Source organism: Malaclemys terrapin, chromosome 13, assembly GCF_027887155.1.
Source record: "Malaclemys terrapin pileata isolate rMalTer1 chromosome 13, rMalTer1.hap1, whole genome shotgun sequence".
Lineage (NCBI taxonomy): Eukaryota > Metazoa > Chordata > Testudines > Emydidae > Malaclemys > Malaclemys terrapin.
This window is the reverse complement of record NC_071517.1, coordinates 39,282,461-39,304,101: the sequence shown is the minus strand read 5'-3', so window position 1 is coordinate 39,304,101 and position 21,641 is coordinate 39,282,461. Positions and strand designations below refer to the sequence as shown.

The following is a 21,641-nucleotide window of genomic DNA, read 5'->3' as shown; positions in this document are numbered from 1 at the left end:
CTCACAAGAGCCCCATGCTCACCCAATCAGCATTGAGACCAGGGCCGGCTCCAGGCACCAGCCTGGCAAGCAGGTGCTTGGGGCGGCCGCTCCGGAGAGGGGCGGCAGGTCTAGCTATTCTGCGACAATTCGGCGGACAGTCCCTCACTCCCGCTCGGAGCGAAGGACCTCCCGCCGAATTGCCGCCGCAGATCGCCATCACGATTGCGGTGTGGTTTTTTTTTTTTTTTTTGGCTGCTTGGGGCGGACAAAACCCTGGAGCCGGCCCTGATTGAGACTCTGAGAATCAGAAAGCTGAGAGTTGTCACCAGATGTCTCAGGTCACCACCGGAGGGAGTCACTCTTAGAGCACTATTCCAGCCACATGTCTTTGGGAGGGCCTCCCGCAATGAGAGTTGGAGTGCAAACCCCCCGCCCCCCACTCCACATGCACAGACAGGTCCTGGTGGTGAAAGGAGAGCAGGGGAAAAGGACAAAGATGTAAGAGAAGAAGAGAAAGGAGGGAGAGACAAGAAAAGGGAAAACAAAAAGGAGAAACCCCAAATGTCCCCAGTAATTCTAAGGGACAAAATCCTAGATCGGAAATAAAATGCTGCTCCCCCAATCTAGTGTTTTCCTTTCCTGAAAATCAGCCGGCACCTGATGGATCAGACTGAACAGGTTCCAAACCTCTCGGAGGCTCTTACCTTCTATACAGGGACGTCTGTTTTCTAGCAAAATCAGTAAAAGAAAAGGAGAAAACTCCAAAGAGGGTCCTCCTTGCGCTCACGTACGTGAAACTGAATTCTCTCTCAGTCCTCAAGGAGAGACATCGAGAAGGAGACATGCTGAAGCAAAGCCACAGGGATCTCCAAGGTTGCCCCTATCCTGCACCCCTGTCCTTCCTGGCTGATGTCAAGATCTCTCTGTGAGATCATCACCTCCCCACCACCTTTGTCCTGCCAAAGGCCCTTGTGATGTCACTGCCACACCACCCCTCCCCTGCAGTGCAGATGTCCTGCCCCATCCAGCCACATTGGATATTTGAGCTACTTCCCCTGGATCACCCCACTCAATGACTCTTCATTGTGGGGATGACACCGACTACACAGTAGAACACGAGAGGCCCCCCTGGAACTTGGCTGTCATCTAGGGTGCCAAGTGGTTGGAGGTAAAAAGCAGTGCCCTGGCTCGGCAGTGAGGAGCCACCTTCTGGAGGACCAGAGAGCCAAAGCATCGGCTTACGGGGGCGGCGAGCTCAAGCCATGGAGGAGCCAGTGCGGTGCAGGGGGGGCAGCATCCCTGCAAAGGCAGCAGCGCCGCTATTGGGGAGCAGCCGCACCCCCCGCCCCTCCTGCCCAGGCTGCAGCCCGGCACCCCGCCTGGGGCTTCTGCAGGCTGCAGCAGATGCAGGCAGGCAGCGGCCCCCATGCGCCCCCCAGCTTCCCCCTCGCCATGTTTGGGTTCTGCGGCTCCCAGGTGTGTGAGCCGCCACTGCCCCTCCCGTAGCAGGTTCAGGGCCCTGAACCTGCTCCAGGACAATTACTTACTAGCTCCATAGTACAGTGTGTACAGAGAGATGTGAGTGGGGGAAGTCTGTGTGTAATGCCTGGGAGATGGCCTGAATGGAGACTGGAAAAGGGCAAGTTGGTCATTTTCATCCTCCCTTTGCCTCCACTACTGGCTGCCGTCTGTATGATGCTGATGCTCGATTTAGAGGAAAAGAAGTGGGATATTGGATCTTCTCATTTTGCCCACTCTCCCATCCACCCTATTTAGAATCCCCAAGACTAGATTTTAATAAATCATTTCTATAATAATTCCTCATTTTTTATACTGAGTCATGTTATTAAGTCCTGCCTAACTATAAAGACAATGAAATTCCACATTTTTGGACAATACCAGTTGCTTCTGTGAGTTGCTGAAAATAAGAGCCCCTTTCAAAGTGAATTTTATTTTATTTTCCATATTTTGTTGTGGTATTTTCATTTCTGGAGGGTCTTCCAATAAAAGTGTTTTCCATCCGTGACTGTTTGTTTGTTTCAAAATGTTCTTCTGATTGTGTAGGATTTGCAGTATGCAGCAAAATCTGACCAGTCAGATTTCCTGATCTATCATCTTTTTCCTGCTTTGTCCCTAACTTTGCTGTCATTTTCCGAATTGGATTTTTAAATGATATCACATTTCAATATTTACTACTAATTACACACAAACAACATAACAAATAAAATAATTATAAATGTTGATCATTGCTGTCAGTTTCACTTCAGGATTACTTATAGCTTGAAGGGCAGATTATTTTTTCCAGCACAGGGAAAGCTGTAGAACTTGCCAGTAGACACTCAACTTTCTCCATTCAGTACCATAGACTCATAGAATCATAGATTATCAGCATTGGAAGGGACCTCAGGAGGTCATCTAGTCCAACCCCCTGCTCAAAGCAGGACCAATTCCCAACTAAATCATCCCAGTCAGGGCTTTGTTAAGCCTGACCTTAAAAACCTCTAAGGAAGGAGATTCCACTACCTTCCTAGGCAACCCATTCCAGTGCTTCACCACTCTCCTAGTCAAATAGTTTTTCCTAATATCCAACCTAAACCTCCCCCACTGCAACTTGAAACCATTACTCCTTGTTCTGTCATCAGGTATCACTGAGAACAGTCTAGATCCATCGTCTTTGGAACCCCCTTTCAGATAGTTGAAAGCAGCTATCAAATCCCCCCTCATTCTTCTCTTCTGCAGACTAAACAATCCCAGTTCCCTCAGCCTCTCCTCATAAGTGATGTGCTCCAGCCCCCTAATAATTTTTGTTGCCCTCCACTGGACTCTTTCCAATTTTTCCACCTCCTTCTTGTTGTGTGGGGGCCAAAACTGGACACAGTACTCCAGATGAGGCCTCACCAATGTCGAATAGAGGGGAATGATCACGTCCCTCGATCTGCTGGCAATGCCCCTACTTATACAGCCCAAAATGCCGTTAGCCTTCTTGGCAACAAGGGCACACTGTTGACTCATATCCAGCTTCTCGTCCACTGTAACCCCTAGGTCCTTTTCTGTAGCACTGCTTCCTAGCCATTCGGTCCCTAGTCTGTAGCAGTGCATGGGATTCTTCCATCCTAAGTGCAGGACTCTGCACTTGTCCTTGTTGAACCTCATCAGATTTATTTTGGCCCAATCCTCTAATTTGTCTAGGTCCCTCTGTATCCTATCCCTACCCTCCAGCGTATCTACCACTCCTCCCAGTTTAGTGTCATCTGCAAACTTGCTGAGAGTGCAGTCCACGCCATCCTCCAGATCATTAATGAAGATATTGAACAAAACCGGTCCCAGAACCGACCCTTGGGGCACTCCGCTTGAAACCAGCTGCCAACTAGACATGGAGCCTTTGATCACTATCCGTTGAGCCTGACGATCTAGCCAGCTTTCTATCCACCTTATAGTCCATTCATCCAGCCCATACTTCTTTAACTTGCTGGCAAGAATACTGTGGGAGACTGTATCAAAAGCTTTGCTAAAGTCAAGGAATAAGACATCCACTGCTTTCCCCTCATCCACAGACCCAGTTATCTCCTCATAGAAGGCAATTAGGTTAGTCAGGCATGACTTGCCCTTGGTGAATCCATGCTGACTGTTCCTGATCACTTTCCTCTCCTCTAAGTGCTTCAGAATTGATTCCTTGAGGACCTGCTCCATGATTTTTCCAGGGACTGAGGTGAGGCTGACTGGCCTGTAGTTCCCCAGATCCTCCTTCTTCTCTTTTTTAAAGATGGGCACTACATTAGCCTTTTTCCAGTCATCCAGGACCTCCCCCGATTGCCATGAGTTTTCAAAGATAATGGCCAATGGCTCTGCAATCACATCCGCCAACTCCTTTAGCACCCTCGGATGCAGGGCATCCGGCCCCATAGACTTGTGCTCCTCCAGTTTTACTAAATAGTCCCGAACCACTTCTTTCTCCACAGAGGGCTGGTCACCTCCTCCCCATGCTGTGCTGCCCAGTGCAGCAGTCTGGGAGCTGACCTTGTTTGTGAAGACAAAGAGATTTCAAGTAACAAGCCCACCTGTAAACATGTCTAAAATATTACCTCTGTATTAACACAATAAATGGGAACTGAATGTTAAACATTGTCAGAGTTCAGTCAAATACCCCTGGTGTATTAATATAGCTGTTTCTGTCTGTAGCTAGAGCAGACACCGTGCTAGTACTAATTACCAATCAACGCAGGATAATCCATCCATTGGTGCAGCCGCAGCTTCTCCACCTCCTCCTGCAACCTCTTGAAATTCAGTTTTGTGCGCTTGACCTATCACGTTTTACCAATATCAACTGGCTCTCTGACAGCATCTCCAGTTTCCACTGCAAATTTAAAATCACCTCCTTTAATAGCATTTGCATCTTCTTCAAGTTGACGTTTTTTTCTCTGCTTCTCTACTTTTCCCTTCTGATATGTTTCTGTAGCTGCAGGCAGCTATTCTGGCTGGGCCTTATTGAGGCATGTGCTAGCTGATCATATTTAGCTCGGCTGCAAAGACTTTTTTATTTCCTTATTTTGATGTCATCAGGAAGAGAGAAGAATGTGTTATAAAAGTAACAGTGTGATTTATAAAGTGTGGAATAATAATGATACTATGACTATACTAGCATGAATAGTACTACACAGAGTCCATTCCCAGTGTTGTGACTGGATAATTGAATTTAAAATTCAAGTAGTATTTGGCCAAGCTTGTGAGGACTTACGTTCAGCTCAATTGCCTTTCACTATTTTTTTCCCATCCGTCATGGGACCTTTCCCATGATAACGTCAGAATGTCGTCATATCCAATTCATTCCAGAATTTCAGGGGATGTTGAAGTCACCAATGGACAGAATCCAATTAACTTTGGAGGGAATGAAATACTGAAAGAGGGAAAATGGGGGACACATGTAGATGCTGTCATCTATTAATGGCACTTATTAACACCTTGCAGAATAACAATATTTCTGCTCATCCTTCCAATACATTTTAACCTATTGATATCCTGAATCATAGAAGAGAAATAATTGTTCACCTTACTAGGAGCTGTGGGGCAGATACTCAGCCAGAGGGAGAGAGGAGGCTTCATTATTTCCTTCCTCTTTAAAGCCTGTTCCAAGTAGGGAATAGAAAGTACTAGGGGGTAGGATCCACAAAGGGATCTAGCTATTGCAAGGCTGAGTGTCACATCACCTGACTTTTAGGCACCTAGACAATCACAGGAACGATACTATGATCCAGAAAGACAAGTAAAGTTCCTAGGCGCCCTATAAACTGAATGGGGAGAGAGAGGTCCCTAAAAATAAAATGCATAAAAGCCAGCACACTTGGTGGTAAACCACCTAAAATACCAAAGGGAACTACCAACAAGATGGAGGAGTTAAGCCCAGGGCCGGTGTAACCACTAGGCGAACTAGGTGGCTGCCCAGGATGCCAAGATTTGGGGGTGCCAAAAAGCAATGCCCCCCCAATTATTTTTTACACTATTGCTCCCAGCGGGGAGATGGGCCACTCGCAGCAGCATTAGCACCTACCTCTGCGGGCGTCCTCTGCAACCGCGGGCCCCACCACCTCCCTCCGCCACACCTCACATCACTGCCCACCCACACCCCCCTTCCCAGCCCAGAGCCGCCTCCTCCCCAAGCCGCATTGCTCCCTAGCCTGCTCCCTCCGGCTCTGGCAGTCCTGGATGCCCTGCATCAGCAGTGGCTGCTGCCCAAGGGCTGCCGGCTGCTGATCGGAGCGGGTGACATAAGCCCGCCTGCAGCTGGCCCTATTGACAGCAACGCAGTGGTGGGGGTGGGGGAAAGGAAGAAGAGACCATGGCCACCGGACCACCTGCGGGGATGGATCATGGCCCTGCCAGAGGATACAGGGTTAAAGAGCTGCAAAAATGTAACCATCCTCAGCACATGCCACCTTCCAAGGCTTCATCCCCCTCCATCCCTGCAGCCCTGTGGAGCAAGGAAATAGAGCCCTATTTTGGGGAAAACTAAGGCAGAGAACAGGGACATGAGTTGCCCAAGATCACTCGGGGAGTCATTGTCAGAGTCCTGCTCTGAACACAGGAGATCGAGGCTCCTAGTTCTGCACTGGCTCAGACCATTAGACCAGAGGCCTTCAAGCCCTGAGCTCTGCACCTGCCCACACAAGGTATTAATCTGGGATGCAGGGGCAGCACACTGCAAGTTTTCAGTGAAGAAACACAGCTGTCTCGAGCCCTTATGGCTACAAGGAAAATCTTCCAAAGGTGGTGGGCATCTAGCCGACACAGTTCTGTCGGCCTGAGTCTGCAGCCAGCCTGGGACAACAGTTCTAGGAAATGCGGCAGTAACTGTTAAGTCTAATTACAACACCATCAGAGCCAGATTTTCATGTAACATGGGTGACCAGTTGTGTGGTGCACAACCACTGCACGTGTGCGAGCAACTCAGGTTAAGTGCAGCGGAGTTAAGTGTGTGAGCAACTCAGGTTAAGTGCGGCTGGGCAGGCTGCAGCACCCAAGAGATTTTTGTTCTCCCATTGAATGACAGCAGATGCACCAGTAACTTTACTAGGTAGAAGTTCAGTGACCACATTAGGGCCATATCCTCCCCACTCCCAGCATTGGGCCAACTGCCCCTCATCATCCTCCTGATTGCTTGTATTGTGATTGATGGGAGATCTGCTGTGGATTGAGGGGTGTATATGGACCTGCCTTTGCAGGCTCAGTCCTGGCCCAGCATTCGAAATAAATTGCCTTGAGTTTCAGAAGTACTGAGAACCCTGGAGTTCCCACAGACATCGGGGGAACCGCAGGTGCTCAGCATCTCTGAAAATCAGGCCCAGAATGACACTGACACCTCTGCCCTGGGCCAGAGCTCTCTGAGTAAGGGGCTTCATCAGTGATTGGTGTGGGGCAGAGTAAAGCAACCAGGACAGTCATGACGGAGGCTGGAACTCTGTCCTCACCTCACACCTGTGGGGAAGACAGGCCTTCAGACACCCCTCCCACCTGCATTGCACTTTCCAGCCCAGGAGCAAGGAACCATTTCACACCTTAGCGCTGGGGGGAGCTGAAGCCCAGAACGGGGAAGTAACTTGCCTGAAGTCATCCAGTGAGCTGGTGGCAGGGTGGAGAATAGAAGCCAGATCCCGACTCCCAGCTCTGTGCGCTGATCCCCAAAACAGCCCTTTCCACATCCATGGGGTGGAGGGCAGGAGGGACTCTAGCCACATGCAGGAGACCCAAGGTCATTTATTTTCATTAAATATGTAGACAAAATAATGAAATAAATAAAATTTCAAGCCGAACGTGTATTAATTCTAATGAACAATGCCACATTATGCAGTATTCATTTTTGAAAGTTTATAATAAGCGATTCTCCGGGGGGAGGGGCGGAGGGGGGGCACAAGGTGGAAGTCTCGCCTAGGGCACAAAATATCCTTGCACCGGCCCTGGGTGCATGTCCACGTTCCTATGAAGAAGTGATGAAGTAAGTAATGAATTTACACAGGCCAGGCCCCTGACCAGTGCAAGGCAGCATAATTCTGGGGTGTAAGGCAGGAGAGCTGGGGGGAATTGGCTGGAGCCTCCCTATTGACCGTCCATGAGTGGCTGGGAGATCATTCATGTAACACTGCTGGGTGTGTCCCTGTCTGTGAATGGCTGTGTATGTGCAGTGTCTGTCAAGGCTAGTAGCTTGACACCAGCATCACAGGGTGAACGGCAGCCCCGGTTGGTGAGTTTGGAGGGCTCAGTGGTCCCATAGTCCAGGTTGTGCTGTGGGGACCCATCACACCCACCTCCTCCTCTCAGGTGAGCCCTCAACCTCTCTTCCCTCCCCTGTAACCCATTCCCATGTATTCCCATCTGTATAATCCCCCATCCCTCGATGCAGAACTAAACCCCTCTTCCCCATGCCGCCTACTCCTCTGCCCCCAACACCCCTCTTCATCCCAGCCAGCCGGCAGACGTGTATTTTTTTTCTTACATTCAACTCAATTCATTTTACCTCTGTGTTTTCATAATGATCTGACAGTGATGAATATGGGGGTTCCAGGGTGCTGCTTTGATGTACAGAGGCCTTACATTCAACTCAATCCATTTCACCGCTCTGTCTGTAACACAATAATGTTTCAATGCTGCATCTGATCAATTCCAACACTTCAGTGAATGTTCTAGGTACCAGCGGGCAGAAATCTGGACTGCACTGATTGTGTCAGAAATCTGGAAGCAGGAAATGGGAGACACTTGGGGCCCCTGGCACTGGGTGGGGTGGGCAAATGGGGGACCTTGATGAAAGAGTTGGGGGTAAATGAACCTTTAATCCCCTCTGTGGTCTATTGAGAAGCCACCTACAGCAATGGGAGCGACAATCATTCCTGGTGGGGAAGCCCCTGCCCCAGCCAGTTTTGTACTGGTGAACAGGGCAGGGATTTTGCAGGAGGCTTCCACACGCGCTGTTTACACCTGTTGGTGAAAATCTCCCTCTAACTCCTCCCAGCTGCGAGTGATGCAGACTCAGCAGAAATTCTGCCCACAGTTCAAAATTGAGGCAAACTGGGCAGGTGAGAGCCTCCTAGAGATGGAGCGGGGGTGGGATGGGGGCTGCAACAGCCAGGGCCCTGGGAGAGGAACAGGGAGGGGAAATTCAGTCTCATTCATTCATTTCACAACAATGGGCCTCACCTCATGGAACTAGCTACAGGCAGAACAGCCAAAGGCTCTGAGCCCTGGCACTTTAGGGCCTGTGCACAATTGATTCTGCTTCCCCCAGGATCTCTCCTTAGACTCTCTCCTGTTGCACTGTGTGTTCCAGTGCGACTCACCGGGGCTCTTGCTTAGGGGACCGGCCCTGGCCCTGCAGAGACCTGTCACCAGCAGGGGCAGCTCCTCCTTGGGGAAGGGTGGAGTGATGTCCCTGCAGGAATGTAACTGCTGTGCAGTGCAGCTGACACACTGTAGGGGGCAGCACCGCCTGCTGCCGCTGGGGAATCCTGGAGGCTGCAATACACCAGGCTGCTACCGATACCTGTGCCTCACTCAGGCTGCAGGCAGCACAGGGAGAGGCCCAGAGCAGGGCACAGAGGTGGCTGTGGGGCTGTTTCAGCTCATATGCACTGTGAGGGCTCGGGGGGCTTGGTGATGCCGGGGTCCCAGAGGCAACATGGAACAATGGGGTGCCCAGCGCTGGCCCTAGGGGGATGGTTCCCCAGCCCCACAGATCTCACTGCCGGGAAGTTTCCCCTGAGACTCAGCCTCACTTTCCCCTTTGTTAATTTCTCCCCATCCCCCCTGCTGCTTTTGCCCCTCATTTTTTTATGTTCAAAAACAGAACCAGAAACAATAGAACCCCCCAGATGGTGGCCGCAGAAAATACTGACCCTAGGACCAGTTCTCCATCCACATCTCACACTCCCCATGAGACCCCCTGTTTTCAGTCCAATCTCTGAGCACAGTCCTGCATGTCTGGATGGGTCCCTCCACAGCTGGGATGGGCAAATCCCCTCATGCAGCCCCCTCCCCCCACCAGCTGGGATGGGGGACTGTGGAAAGTCTGGAGGATGCAGCCACATTAGCATTGGCCTCTCCCCTCCTCAGACGCAGTTGGTGGGGACAGAAATGAGGACACCCCAGGAGGGGGGTGTCTAGAGGGACCTGGGATTGTTCTGGGGGTGGCCAAAATAAAGGCCCACCAGGGCTGAGGAGAACTTGGCCCCAGGGAGGGTGTTGTAGGGCCCTGAATGGCAGCAGGGGCCACGTTTCTCTGGGTCTGTCTCTGGTTTGTTTGTTTCCCCAGCTGCCCCCACCAGAGGGCTCTGGCTATTGCTCAGGGAGGGGAGGCTGCTCGCTCCTGTCCCTGGACAGATGCTGCTGCAGCCGCCATTGTGAACCAGGAGCCCAGGCCGAGCCGCTGCTGCTCCCACAGAATTGAGTTTTCCCCTTTAATTATTGAATAATTAAATCTCCTGAATTCTGATGCTTTTTTCCATAATCCAATACTGATACTAGAATTCCCTCCAATTTCCTGCCCGTCCCTGTAATTCTCAATAAGGCTGTGACTGGGCCATGGGGATTTTTAGTACATTTCACTGCAGAAGTGTGGGAAAAACACAAGGAGTCATGGAAAGGTCACTTGGCCAGGACTGATCTGGTTTTAGCCCCAGACGGAGCAGCATGAGGAGTCACTCTCCACCCAATGGGGGCTGCTCTGTGTGTGACTGGGACCCTCCTCCCCTCACGCAGCACCCAGAGTGGTCACAAATCTAAATTTAATTTCCCACCATCATCACCACCTAGGGTGACCAGACAGCAAATGTGAAAAATCGGGACAGGGGGTGGGGGGTAATAAGAGCCCATATAAGAAAAAGACCCAAAAATCGGTACTGTCCCTATAAAATCGGGACATCTGGTCACCCTACCACCACCCAGCCCTGACACTGACACGGGCAGCAGGGAGCCCTGAGTGATGCACATTAACAGGGGCAGGGTGGGGGATGGAGCCAGAAGATCCCATGGCACTTGGGGGTGGGGGGCAGCAGGGGAGGAGAGGCAGGTGATTGACTGTTGGGGGTTGGGGTCTGGGTTTGGTTAATTATAAATAATTTGGGGGAAGGGGGCACAGTCTGCAGAGGATATTACATCAATATTTAATGCGTAGTTGGGAGTTTAAGGGATCCAGCCCACTGGCCCGTTAGCAGCCAGGCAGCACCGTCCCCCACGTTCTGTTCTGTTCTATTCAGTCCTTACAGCCCCTCGTCCCTGCAGGGTCCCAGTCCTTCTAACCGGGAACCAGCCACACAACTCACATTCGTCCCCTGGGATTCTCTCCTGCTCCCTTCTCTCCCCAGTGCCAGGGATTTTCACTCTGTGTATCTGTTGGTGGATGTGGTGCCTGCCGTGCTCTGTGCGCTGGGGACTGGGGGCAGGTCTGACACGTCCCCTGGCACTGGGAACCCAGCGTGGGGATGTTTGGGGGGTTCTCAGCTCCTGTGGGAGTTTGTCCCATAGCCTGGGAGCAGCTCCTTAGCAGCCTGGCAGATCCCGATCAGCAGCTCTGTGAGTGAAGGGATCCCACTCCCGCTAAGGCGCAAAGATTCAAGATGATCACACTAGCAGCAATTATTCCATCTCTGGAGCAGGGAGATTGGTTCTCTGCCCTTGACATACAGTATGCCTATTTCTACATCTCAATCCTACCGTCCCACAGAAGATTCCTTTGATTTACCTATGGGCAGGACCACTACCAGTACAGAGTACTTCTATTCAGTCTCTCACTGGCACCCAAAGTATTCTCCAAGGTCCTCTCTGTCATAGCAGCACATCTACGAACACTGGATAGCGTAATCTACCCATATCTGGATGACTGCCTTCTCAGTCCTTCAAAGATGCCCTACGAGCCACACAAAGGACATTTTTGCGCAACTGGGTCTACAACTCAATACCCAGAAATTGGCCTTGACTCCAGTAAAGCATTTGGAGTTTATAGGGGTTGAACTTGATGCAGTTTAAGCAACAGAATTCCTCCTGTTGCACAGATTCAACACTCTGACCAGTCTCCTAGAGACAGTTCAGGCCAGCCCACAAATGACAGCAAGAAATTGCCTTCATTTTCTCAGGCACATGGTGTCATGCATATTTTTGACATCTCATGCCCAATTACATATGAGGTATCTACAGACATGGCACACATATGTTTAGAGGGATAGGTCAGTGGTTTGAGCATTGGCCTGGTAAACCCAGGGTTGTGAATTCAATCCTTGAGGAGGGCATTTAGGGATCTGGGGCAAAAATCTATCTGGGGATTAGTCCTGCTTTGAGCAGGGGGTTGGACTAGATGATCTCCTGAGGTCCCTTTGAACCCTGATATTCTATGACTCCATCCTGGGCTTCCCCTCCACAGCACTGTCCCTGATCTGCACTGACCTTTTTGCTGCTGGCCTCCCACTGGGGCCATGGGAAATGACAGGGGAGGGGCCAGCACAACCTGCTCTGTCCCTGCGTGGTCCCAATTCTGCTCATTGTCAGGCAGCCAGGCCAGGAATTAAAGCCAGGAAAACAAGAATAACATAACATGGATCCCAATGACATCTCTATTGGGTCTGTGAAATGACGGGGTTAATGTCACACCCAGCAGCAGCATCTCAGCACACAAGGGGGATACACAGAGAGAAACACAAAGGAAAGTGAATGTCTGTGAGGATCTCATGACTCCCATAGCGTGTGTGGGCTGCTAAATCACCCGTGTCACTAGGTGTGTGCGATGAAGCTCTTTTAACACTGCAAAGCCAACCTGCTTCCAGCCTCCCCTGTCTGACCTCAGCACAACACTCGCCCAGCTCAGGCTCACCAGCTCCCTCCCCACAGACGGCACAGAGGGCTGGAGCTGCTGGGTACAGAGCAGGGCAAGGAGGGGTTAGGGGTGCGGTTGTACAGGAAGGTGCCCAGGTGAAGGACGTGGAGTTGGGGAGGAGCCGTGTGGTCAGGTGAACACGTGGCGAGAATGGGAAACAAGCTGCCTGGGCTCCTTCCTGTGAGCGGGTCCCATTTACCCAGCCTGGGCCCATCACTCACACAGCCCTGAGGCTGGGCTCTCACGCCCCTTCCCCTGGTCCAGCCACCGAATCCCCTTCCCAGCTCACTCCACCCCTCACCGCACTGGGACCAACTCCCCCACACGGCTGAGTCTGTAGCGCAGAGCATCCCGTACAGCAGGGCCCCGGCGCTCTCACTCCTGCCTCCGTGCTGGCCCTTGGGGCTGTTTCACTCCCCTCCTTGGGCAGAGACTCCCCCAGGGCAGGAAATGCCGGAGGTTCCCATCTCAGAGTCAGATAACACAGTTAATGGCCCTGAGAGGACCTGGGAATCCCGCAAACCCACCCCCCCTATTGCGCAGACACAGCCCTGCCAGGTAACGCTGAGTGGGGCCCTATCAGCACAGATAAAGGTCTCTCTTGTGCTGGTCACTGTGTGTAAGAGGGATGTAAATTCCTTTATCAGGCCCTGGTCAGCATCCCAGTCACGGCCCCTCAGTGACACCACAGACAGATCTCTAGCGCAGTGACTGGCTACAAGAGCTTCCTGAACCAACGCTTCTTCCCCAGTGTTGCTGAGATCCAGGTCTCAGCACGGCTCCCAGAGGCTGCTCAAGGAATGTTGTAGGGATCCTGGGGTAATATTGCAGCAACAGTGAGACACTCAAACCCAGGAGGAAATGGGCAAAATTTGGCCCCATCCCAACTTTTGAATGGGGGATGGGTCATCCTGGGAAGTAGACACCAGAGGACACGCAGGTAAACAGGTCAATAACAGTTCCCTGTAAAGCAGTGTGGGATAGCTATTGGAGGACTGCCAAAGTGGTGTGCAGCAGGATTGTGTGCACTCAAACAATAGACGGATGGAACTTTATTCGCAGCATGGGGATCCACTTTGCAAGAGGACTCCAGAGTTCACCATGAATGCAGAATTAGTGTGCTGGGAAGGATTGTGGTATGTGTGCACATACGTTTTTAAATCAAATTAACTCAACTTAATCCAGTTTAACCCCCCTGTGTAGACAAGTAGGGTGGCCACTGACACATCCCCAGACTACTGGATATTACAGAACTTCTGGAACAGGATGGGCCCGCCCTCGTTGGCTTGACCCTGCCCCTGCCATCATGACTTCACAGGCACCACGTGTTGAAAGTCACACTGTACAGAGGACACCGTAGGTACGCTGTTTTGTTAATTGATGTGAGAAAAAGAAAGGAAGGGTCATATCTTGATTACCAATTATATGTAGATAGAAAGCTAAAAATCAAATGATTTACTGCTGACAGAACTTCAAAGACAAATATATAATTTTGGGTGAGTTCACTTAAATATATTGCTTAATTAATTCTATCATTTTTTCACCTATTAATTTTCAAAGATGTAGTGCAGGAGGTGGGTGTATGTGCCCTGCCTTCCAGAGAGAACCAGTCAAGACAATAAAGAGAGGGGGAGAGAGAGCAGCTGCACGTGTGTAGTTGTGATGTTTACGACACATGTACATTATAACCGAATAACCTCCTCTGACAATGTAATGGTTTATTTTGTTAAGATAAATATTTTGGATTTCTTGAAATTCCACAGTTGAAATACAAATGACGTTATTTAGAGAAGTTAAACTTCAATATAGACTTGAGGGAAGAATCAAAAAATAAATGTAAATAATTCCAATTCTAAAAATACGTTTAGATGCTTGTTTTTGAAATACTGTTGAAATGTAAATTAAAATGTTCTTGTATTTACACCTTGTTACAATAATATTTTCTAAATTAGAATAATCTTTTTTCTTTCATATTTTACGTTGAGCTTTCACAGGGGTAGAAAATTCTGACAGGGGTAAATGACCCCATCCACCCCCATCTGCTACCCCTGGGGCAGGGGACGGGGAAGGTGAGGGCTGGGGGTTCCCAGGTGTCTGTTTTTTGACTGGAAGCTCCAGTTAAAAAGGGAAACTGGCAGCGTCTGGTTAGCACAAAAAGTCCAGTTGCTGCAGTAACTGGCCCCCACCACTGGGGCGGGAAGAGCAGCAGGGCTGGGAGGGGACAGTCTGTGCCGCGGGGTCACTGTCAGGGACAGAGATTCCCCCCGGCCTCAACTGGGACCGGGCAGATGATCAGGGGAGCCGCGTTTGTACCCCCAGCGTTGAGACCAGGATAGAAATAAGGGCGGAGCGTCCCGGAGAAGGTGCCAGTGAAAGTGAAGAGATGGGACCTGTCAGTCACATTGTAAAACGAGACCTCGCCCGCCTCATAGTCCAGGAAAATCCCCACCCGGCTGGGCCTGACGCTCACGGGGAGGGGGGTCGAGGGGGAGGTGAGGGCCTCGTATCCCCCATCTCTCAGCCACAGGGCCCAGTATCCATCCTCAGGTGAGAGTGTGACCTGCCCCTTCCTGCTCACAGATTCCCTACAAACCCCCAGAGCCCACTCAGGCTTGTCTCCCACCTCCACCTCCCAGTAATGCCTCCCGCCCGCGAACCCCTCAGCGCCCAGGACACAGACACAAGGATCAAATCTCTCAGGGTTGTTGGGCAGATCCTGGCGTTTGTCTCCGAGTCTCACACGTTTCCGATCCTCAGACAGGACGAGTTTGGGATGAGCCGTGTCTGGATCCAGAGTCACGTCCACTAGGGAGAGAGTCACAGAGTCAGGGCCGGGGGCAGGGGCTGGTCACTGGGATCAAAGGGAAATTAACCTGCATCCCCGTTAATCGTTGGGGGTGGGGGGGGGTTGTTGCCTGAGGGGAGTCAGGGCCCATCTGCCTGTGAGGAGACAATGAGGGAAAGGGCAGGAGGAGCAGGGGGCGGGGGGAGGGGTGAGAAGCTGTCACTGGAGGCGGGGGAGGGGACAAGTAGATGCTGGGAGAGGAAAGGGGAGGGGGAGGCGACAGGAGCAGAGGGGGTGGAGGGAGGGACATAGGGGAGGGGTGGGCACAAGGGCAATGGGGGGACAAGGGAAGGGACGGGGTGAATGGAGGGGCAGGTTCCAGGGGGCTGCAAGGACTGAGGGGACGGGTGGGCATCAGGGCAGAAGAAGAGGACGGACCCCAGGGGGCACAGGAAGCAAGGGAAGGGGCAGGCACCAGGGGGTAGAGGGGTGTGAGGGGAAATCAAGGGGAGGGTGAGCTGCCAGGGGGTGAGATGATGAGGAGTGGGGCAGGTGGAGCCATGGGGGGAAGCAAATGGGCAGGCACTGGTGCCAAAGGGGCAGAATGGGGGTTGAAGGAGCAGGTGAACAGAAGGGGGCAGAGAGAGGGGTGTGGAGAAGGGCGGGACCTAGGGGGCAGAGGGGTGTGAAGGGAAATGTGGGCACCAGGGTGGCAGAGGGAAGATGAAGGGAGGGGTGGGACCCAGAGGTTAGGAGGAGAGGTGAGGGGTGGGGCAGTGCTGAGGTGAGGGAAAGCGCTGAGACCAGGGGTCCCAAAGGGGGGTGAGGGAAGGGACTTGCACCAGGGAGGCAGAGGGGGCAAAGGAAACAACAGGCTCCAAGGAGGCAGATGGGGCAAGGGTAGAGCTGGGACTTCGGGCAGAGGAGGAGCTGGCACCAGGGGACTGGAGGGGTGGTGAGGGGTGCAGTTGTCAAGGAGCCAGAGGGGGAGGGGAGGGGCAGGGGTGAGAAATAAAGAGAAGGTGGCATGGGTGATGGTGGCAGAGGGGCGAGAGGACAGCGGGGTCAGTGGGGGAGAGGGTGGTGAGGGGGTGGGCAACAGGAAGGAAGGGGACAAGGGGAGTGTCAGGTGTTGGGGGGCAGGAGGAGGGAATAAAGGGGTAGGCAGCAGAAGGGTGTGGGGATAAGGGGAAGGGCAGGTGCCAGGGGGTCAGAGTGGGGCTAGAGGAAGCGTGGGCACAGGGGGGTGAGGGAAGGGGTGGGTGCCAGGGGTCAGAGAGGGTGGGGAGAGGGGCAGGTGCCAAGATGGCTGAGGGGTGTAAGAAGGGCAAAAGCCAGGACAATAGAGGAGGGTGACGGGTGGGGTGGCCATCAGAGGGTGGTGTGGGAGTGATGGCAGTGATAGGCACCAGGGAAGCACATGGGGGTGTGGGGAGGGGTGGAAGACATGGCACAGAGGAGGGAAAGGGGAGAGGTGCACATAGCGGGGTGTGAAGTGATGGGTGGGGTCCAGGATGCAGAGGATGTTTGGGGGAGAGGGGAAGGTGGCAGTAGGGCAGGGGGAGAAGGGACAGGTGAGTTCCAGCGGGGCACAGGTGGGTGGAGGGCAGGGGCACGTGCCAAGGAGGCAAAGTGGGAGTAGAGGGGCAGGGGCCCAGGGGAGCAGAAGGGGAGTGAAAAGAGAGGGAGGGATGTTGGTGAGGGGTCAGAATAGATGCAGGGTCCCTCACAGGGATGAGGGAAGGATAAGGGAGGGGCAAGAGCCAAAGAGAAGTGAGGGAGCGGCAGGCCCCTGGGAATCTCTGTTGCTTTTGGGCCATGTGTGGTTGGTTTCTGGCTCAAAGCAGGTTGGTGCTGTTTCCACACACACTGGGGGTGCAGCCCTGCCCCAGGGGGAGCAGCTGGGACTCTCCATGCTGGCGGGCCCCATGTGCACCACCTTCCAGCCAGGAAAACCCCACAGCCAGCCCCTCCCCTCGCTGGGCCCAGCCCCACCCCCACGGGAGCAGTGGTCTGGGTTGGGCTCACTTCGGGGGCATTACAGTGGAAGATTCTGGGGGAGTATAAATGCGCACTAATAGGCTGTTGCTAATGAGGCCAGGGCAGTGGGGAGGGGAGGGGGCATTTCCCCACTTCCTGCCCCCTCCATGTCGGAGAAACTGCACCAGGGGCCAGTCCCAGTTCACACCCGCACAGTGCGTCTGCACTAGGGGTTTGCACCGGTGCAGCTACATGGGTGCAAGGAAACACTGGCAGACACGGCCTGAGACATTGATGTGCCAGGGGCCGTAACCCCTCCCGTCACTGGCGTTATGGATCAATAATTACAGGGGCACTGGAGCAGGGGAGCTGGACTCTGGGCTCCCAGGTGGGGGCCCGACCCACTGGGCTGCAGAGTCATTCTCACTCCCACGCTCTGGCCCAGTGCCCATGGGAGTGTTTAGACACAGGGGGATGTCACTCGGATCCCAGTGCTTTGAGCCCTCATGGCATCACACGGGGGATTGAACCTGGGGCTCCCAGCTGAGGGCCCAGCCGCTGGGCTAAAGGCTAGAGGGGAAGCAGCAGCACCTTTTTCTCTTAATTGAAACTCGACAGCAAACTCGACGTGGATTCGCGAATAGTTTCTATTGACCCAAAATATAATTTTGCAGCAAATAAACTATTTGTCCAAAACATTTCACCCAGCTCCACTGCAAACCTGTCTGAGCAACTTAGGAGCCCGAATCCCAGTGACTTGCAGTGAGTGACTGTCAACACCCCCAGAAACGCACAGTTACAGGCAGGCCAGGTTCAGGACACTCCAGAGCTGCTGTTTAATTTGCCCTTTGCAGACAAATGCCCCCTGGGCCCGTGATCTCACCCCCACAAATCAGGCTGAAAATGGAGACTTGGCTGCAGCCCAAACTCTCTGCCCAGAGCCATTTGTGCCATGGATGCTGTGAGTGGCACAGACCCTCTGCAGCTGCACCTGGGCATCTCCCAGAGCAGATAATAGTCACAGAGACTGTCTCAGAGCCCCGGGGCTCAGGTGTCTCCATCTAACGACAGCGCCAGCCGCCCCCCCCCCCACTCTGATTAATCAGCCCTGGGTCAGACACGCTGGGAACTTTCACACCCAGACTCTGGAGACACTTTGGGTTCATCTACACTAGGGTGACCAGATGTCCTGATTTTATTGGGACAGTACCGATATTTGGATCTTTTTCTTGTATAGGCTCCTATTACCCCCACCCCCGCCCCGATTTTTCACACTTGCTGTTTGGTCACTCTATTCTACACAGCCTGCAGAAGCGAGTCTTGGAACGGGGTGGACAGATTCAGGCTTGCGGGGCTCCCTCTTTGGCCTTAAAAATAGCCGCATAGACGTTCAGGCTCAGGCTGGAGCTCAGACTCTGAAGCCCAGGATGGAGCCGGGTCTGCCCCTCACAGCGCAAGCTGGGACATTGTCTGTGTCTACGTCCCCTTCACCCCCTTCCTGGGATGGGGAACAGCAGCCCCAGGGCCCCTCCCTTCACCTCCAGGGCAGGGGAGTGAGAATCCTCGGCCTCCTGGGTTTTGGGGCCTCCCAGCACAGGTTCCTGGGTGAGCGTGAAAGTGTGTGCACCTAGAAAGCTCTGTGCACCCGGCAAATACACAGATGTGCCCGTGGATCAGGATCCGGGATGGTCCTCTCCCCAGGAGTGATGGAAGCTCTCTAAAAGTAGAGGGGTAACCGGTGCCCAAACCATGGCGCCACCCTCTCATGCCGGCCCTTTTTCCCAAACTCCTGCCCCCGCACCACCCCTTCTCCCTGAACCCCCGCTCTCACACCGCCCCTTCTCCCCGACCCAAGCCCCCGCCCTCACACCGCCCCTTCTCCCCAAGCCCCCACCCTCACACCACCTCTTCCCCCCAACACACTGACCCCCTGGTCGCTCCTCTCGGCCCCCTCCCCGCTCGTCGCTCACCCTTACAGCTGGTAAAAAGTGGGAGGGAATAGCCCTCCCACTGGTAAAAGTGATTGGCCATGGCCCCTGGCCCCACTCTTCCAGTGCCCCTTACTCAGCCCCCAACCCCAGGAGGAGAGGGGCCCTTGGGGCAGTGTCAGTGAGTTCAGTGCTGGGGGTACGAGTGGGGTACACCCCGGCTGCTGGAGCTCTGTGTATTGAGGGTATGAGGACGTCACAGCGGCCGTGTGAGCCCCCCACTGTCCTGCCAACATGGCTCAGCCCTGACACCTGCTGGAGCCTCTCCCTGGGGAGGAATCATCCCTGAGGCCCATTCAGCCCTTGGCCTCCCTGCGGAGGTGGCCAGTGAGGCTGCCGTTAATGTGAGTTATGATGTGAGCTCCTGTCCGCTGGGAACCGGACTCTCAGCCTGGGCTGAGATCAGTGACTGGGGAGTGAAAGGCCCCACCTCCAGGGCTGGCTCCAGGGTTTTTGCTGCCCCAAGCAGCCAAAAAAAAAAAAAAGTGCGATCTGCGGCACTTCCGCCACGACTCTACCGCCGCCGCTTCGTCGGCAGCAGGTCCTTCCCCCTGAGAGGGAGTGAGGGACCCGCCGCCAAATTACCGCTGAAGAGCCGGACATGCCGCCCCCTTCCATGTGCCTCCCCAAGCACCAGCTTGCTACGCTGGTGCCTGGAGCCGGCCCTGCCCAGCTGCCCTCACTGTCCCCCTGAGCCAGCCCAGCGCCGCCAGCCATTCAGTGCAGTAACAGTGATGCTCACACTTGGTGGCACAGCCAGTGCCCCCAGCGGGCAGGGCGAGGGTCTGTCCAAGGAGCAATGGGCACAATCTGCAGCAAGGGAGACTGAGGCTGGAGATGAGGAAACACTTTCTAACTCTCAGGGCAGTGAAGCTCTGGACCCAGCTCCAAGGGAGGTTGTGGGATCCCCGTCACTGGAGGTTTATAACAACAGTTTGGACAAACCCCTGCCAGGGATAGTCTAGTCCCTGACCCAGCATGGGGGGCTGGACTAGGTGACCTCTCGAGGTCCCTTCCAGCCCTGCATTGCTCTGTTTCTAGGTTACAGCTGTTCTGGGGCTGGGCCCAGGGCCCTGGGGACTCTAGCGTGGGGTGTGGCACATGGCAGAGTTAACACTGTTAGTGACTATGGCAGCTGGCAGCTCAGCGTCCCTGCCAGGGGCCTGGGCTGGCACATGGCTGCCTGTACCTGGCTCAGCAAGGTGTTACTGGGCCGTGTAGACAGGACCTAGGGCTGGCACCTGTCCATAGGGTTGCCAGGCGTCCGGTTTTTGATTGGAACGCCTGGTCGAAAAGGGACACTGGTGGCTCCGGTTGTCACCACCGACTGGGACGTTAAAAGTCTGGTCAGTGGCGCAGGGGGGGCCCGGGGCTAAGGCAGGCTCCCTGCCTGCCCTAGCTCTGTGCGGCTCCTGGAAGCGGCCACCAATTTACTTCCCTGGAGTTTGAAACTTTTCTAGCAGAGAGGAACATTTTACACAGAAGGTCATCCCTATATTACCCTCAAGCCAATGGGGAAATCGAATGGTTTAACAGAAGTTTGAAAGAGAGTTTGCAAACGGCTAAACTGGAAGGGCGATTGTGGATACCCTTCACTACCGATTTCTTGCAAGCATACCGGTCTACACGACATGCCACAACGCAAAGGTCATCTGCAGAGTTACTACATGGGAAACAGATGAATACTAAACTGAACATTGCTGGATTGTTAAAGGCACGACCTGAGGCCCCAACCGAGAATGATGTGAAAAAAAACATTTGAACGGAACCAAGCAAAGTCTAAGGCTTTCACAGACAAGCAGCGGGGTGTTAAGGAACCAAAGTTTGAGTGTGGTTCCTTCGTTAGAATACGAAAACCTGGAATTTTATGCAAAGGGGACCATAAATTCACAGCTCCTCTTAAAATCATAGAGAAGAAGGGACCTTACATCTATCGACAAAAAGAACAGGAGTACTTGTGGCACCTTAGAGACTAACAAATTTATTAGAGCATAAGCTTTCGTGGACTACAGCCCACTTCTTCGGATGCATATAGAATGGAACATATATTGAGGAGATATATATACACACACATACCTCCTCAATATATGTTCCATTCTATATGCATCCAAAGAAGTGGGCTGTAGTCCACGAAAGCTTATGCTCTAATAAATTTGTTAGTCTCTAAGGTGCCACAAGTTCTCCTGTTCTTTTTGCGGATACAGACTAACATGGCTGCTACTCTGAAACCTGTCAAAATACATCTATCGACTTTCTGATGGGCGGGTATGGAATGTTTCTTATCTTGCACCAAGAGGCGATTATGCCAACACCCAGTCTGCACTGGATGACTTCACAGTAGAACCAACACAACAAGACATTGCACTGGAACCGGGGCTTGAGAGATGCTCTGTCAGACCCAGACGACCACCTGTCTGGACTAGAGACTATGTTATGTAGTATCTACAGTGTTTTCAGTGTAATATTTCTGCCAACATTATAGTGTCTTGTTTCCTATTTGTTCCTGTGGTTAGAACACCAATGTTTATTTTAATTGGGAGAGTTTCTTAAGAGAGGAGGG

General features: G+C 53.0%; 1 protein-coding gene across 1 annotated transcript in view; it reads right to left on the bottom strand.

The window, feature by feature from the left end:
• Positions 1–14,037: 14,037 nt before the first annotated feature.
• Positions 14,038–21,641, bottom strand: part of LOC128847241 (butyrophilin subfamily 1 member A1-like) — a 31,102-nt gene continuing 23,498 nt past the window's right edge. Inside the window, exon 7 of the mRNA XM_054046622.1 lies at positions 14,038–15,133. Within this exon, the coding sequence (XP_053902597.1) occupies positions 14,574–15,133 (560 nt within the window). The 3' untranslated portion in view covers positions 14,038–14,573. The remainder of the gene's footprint in view (positions 15,134–21,641) is intronic.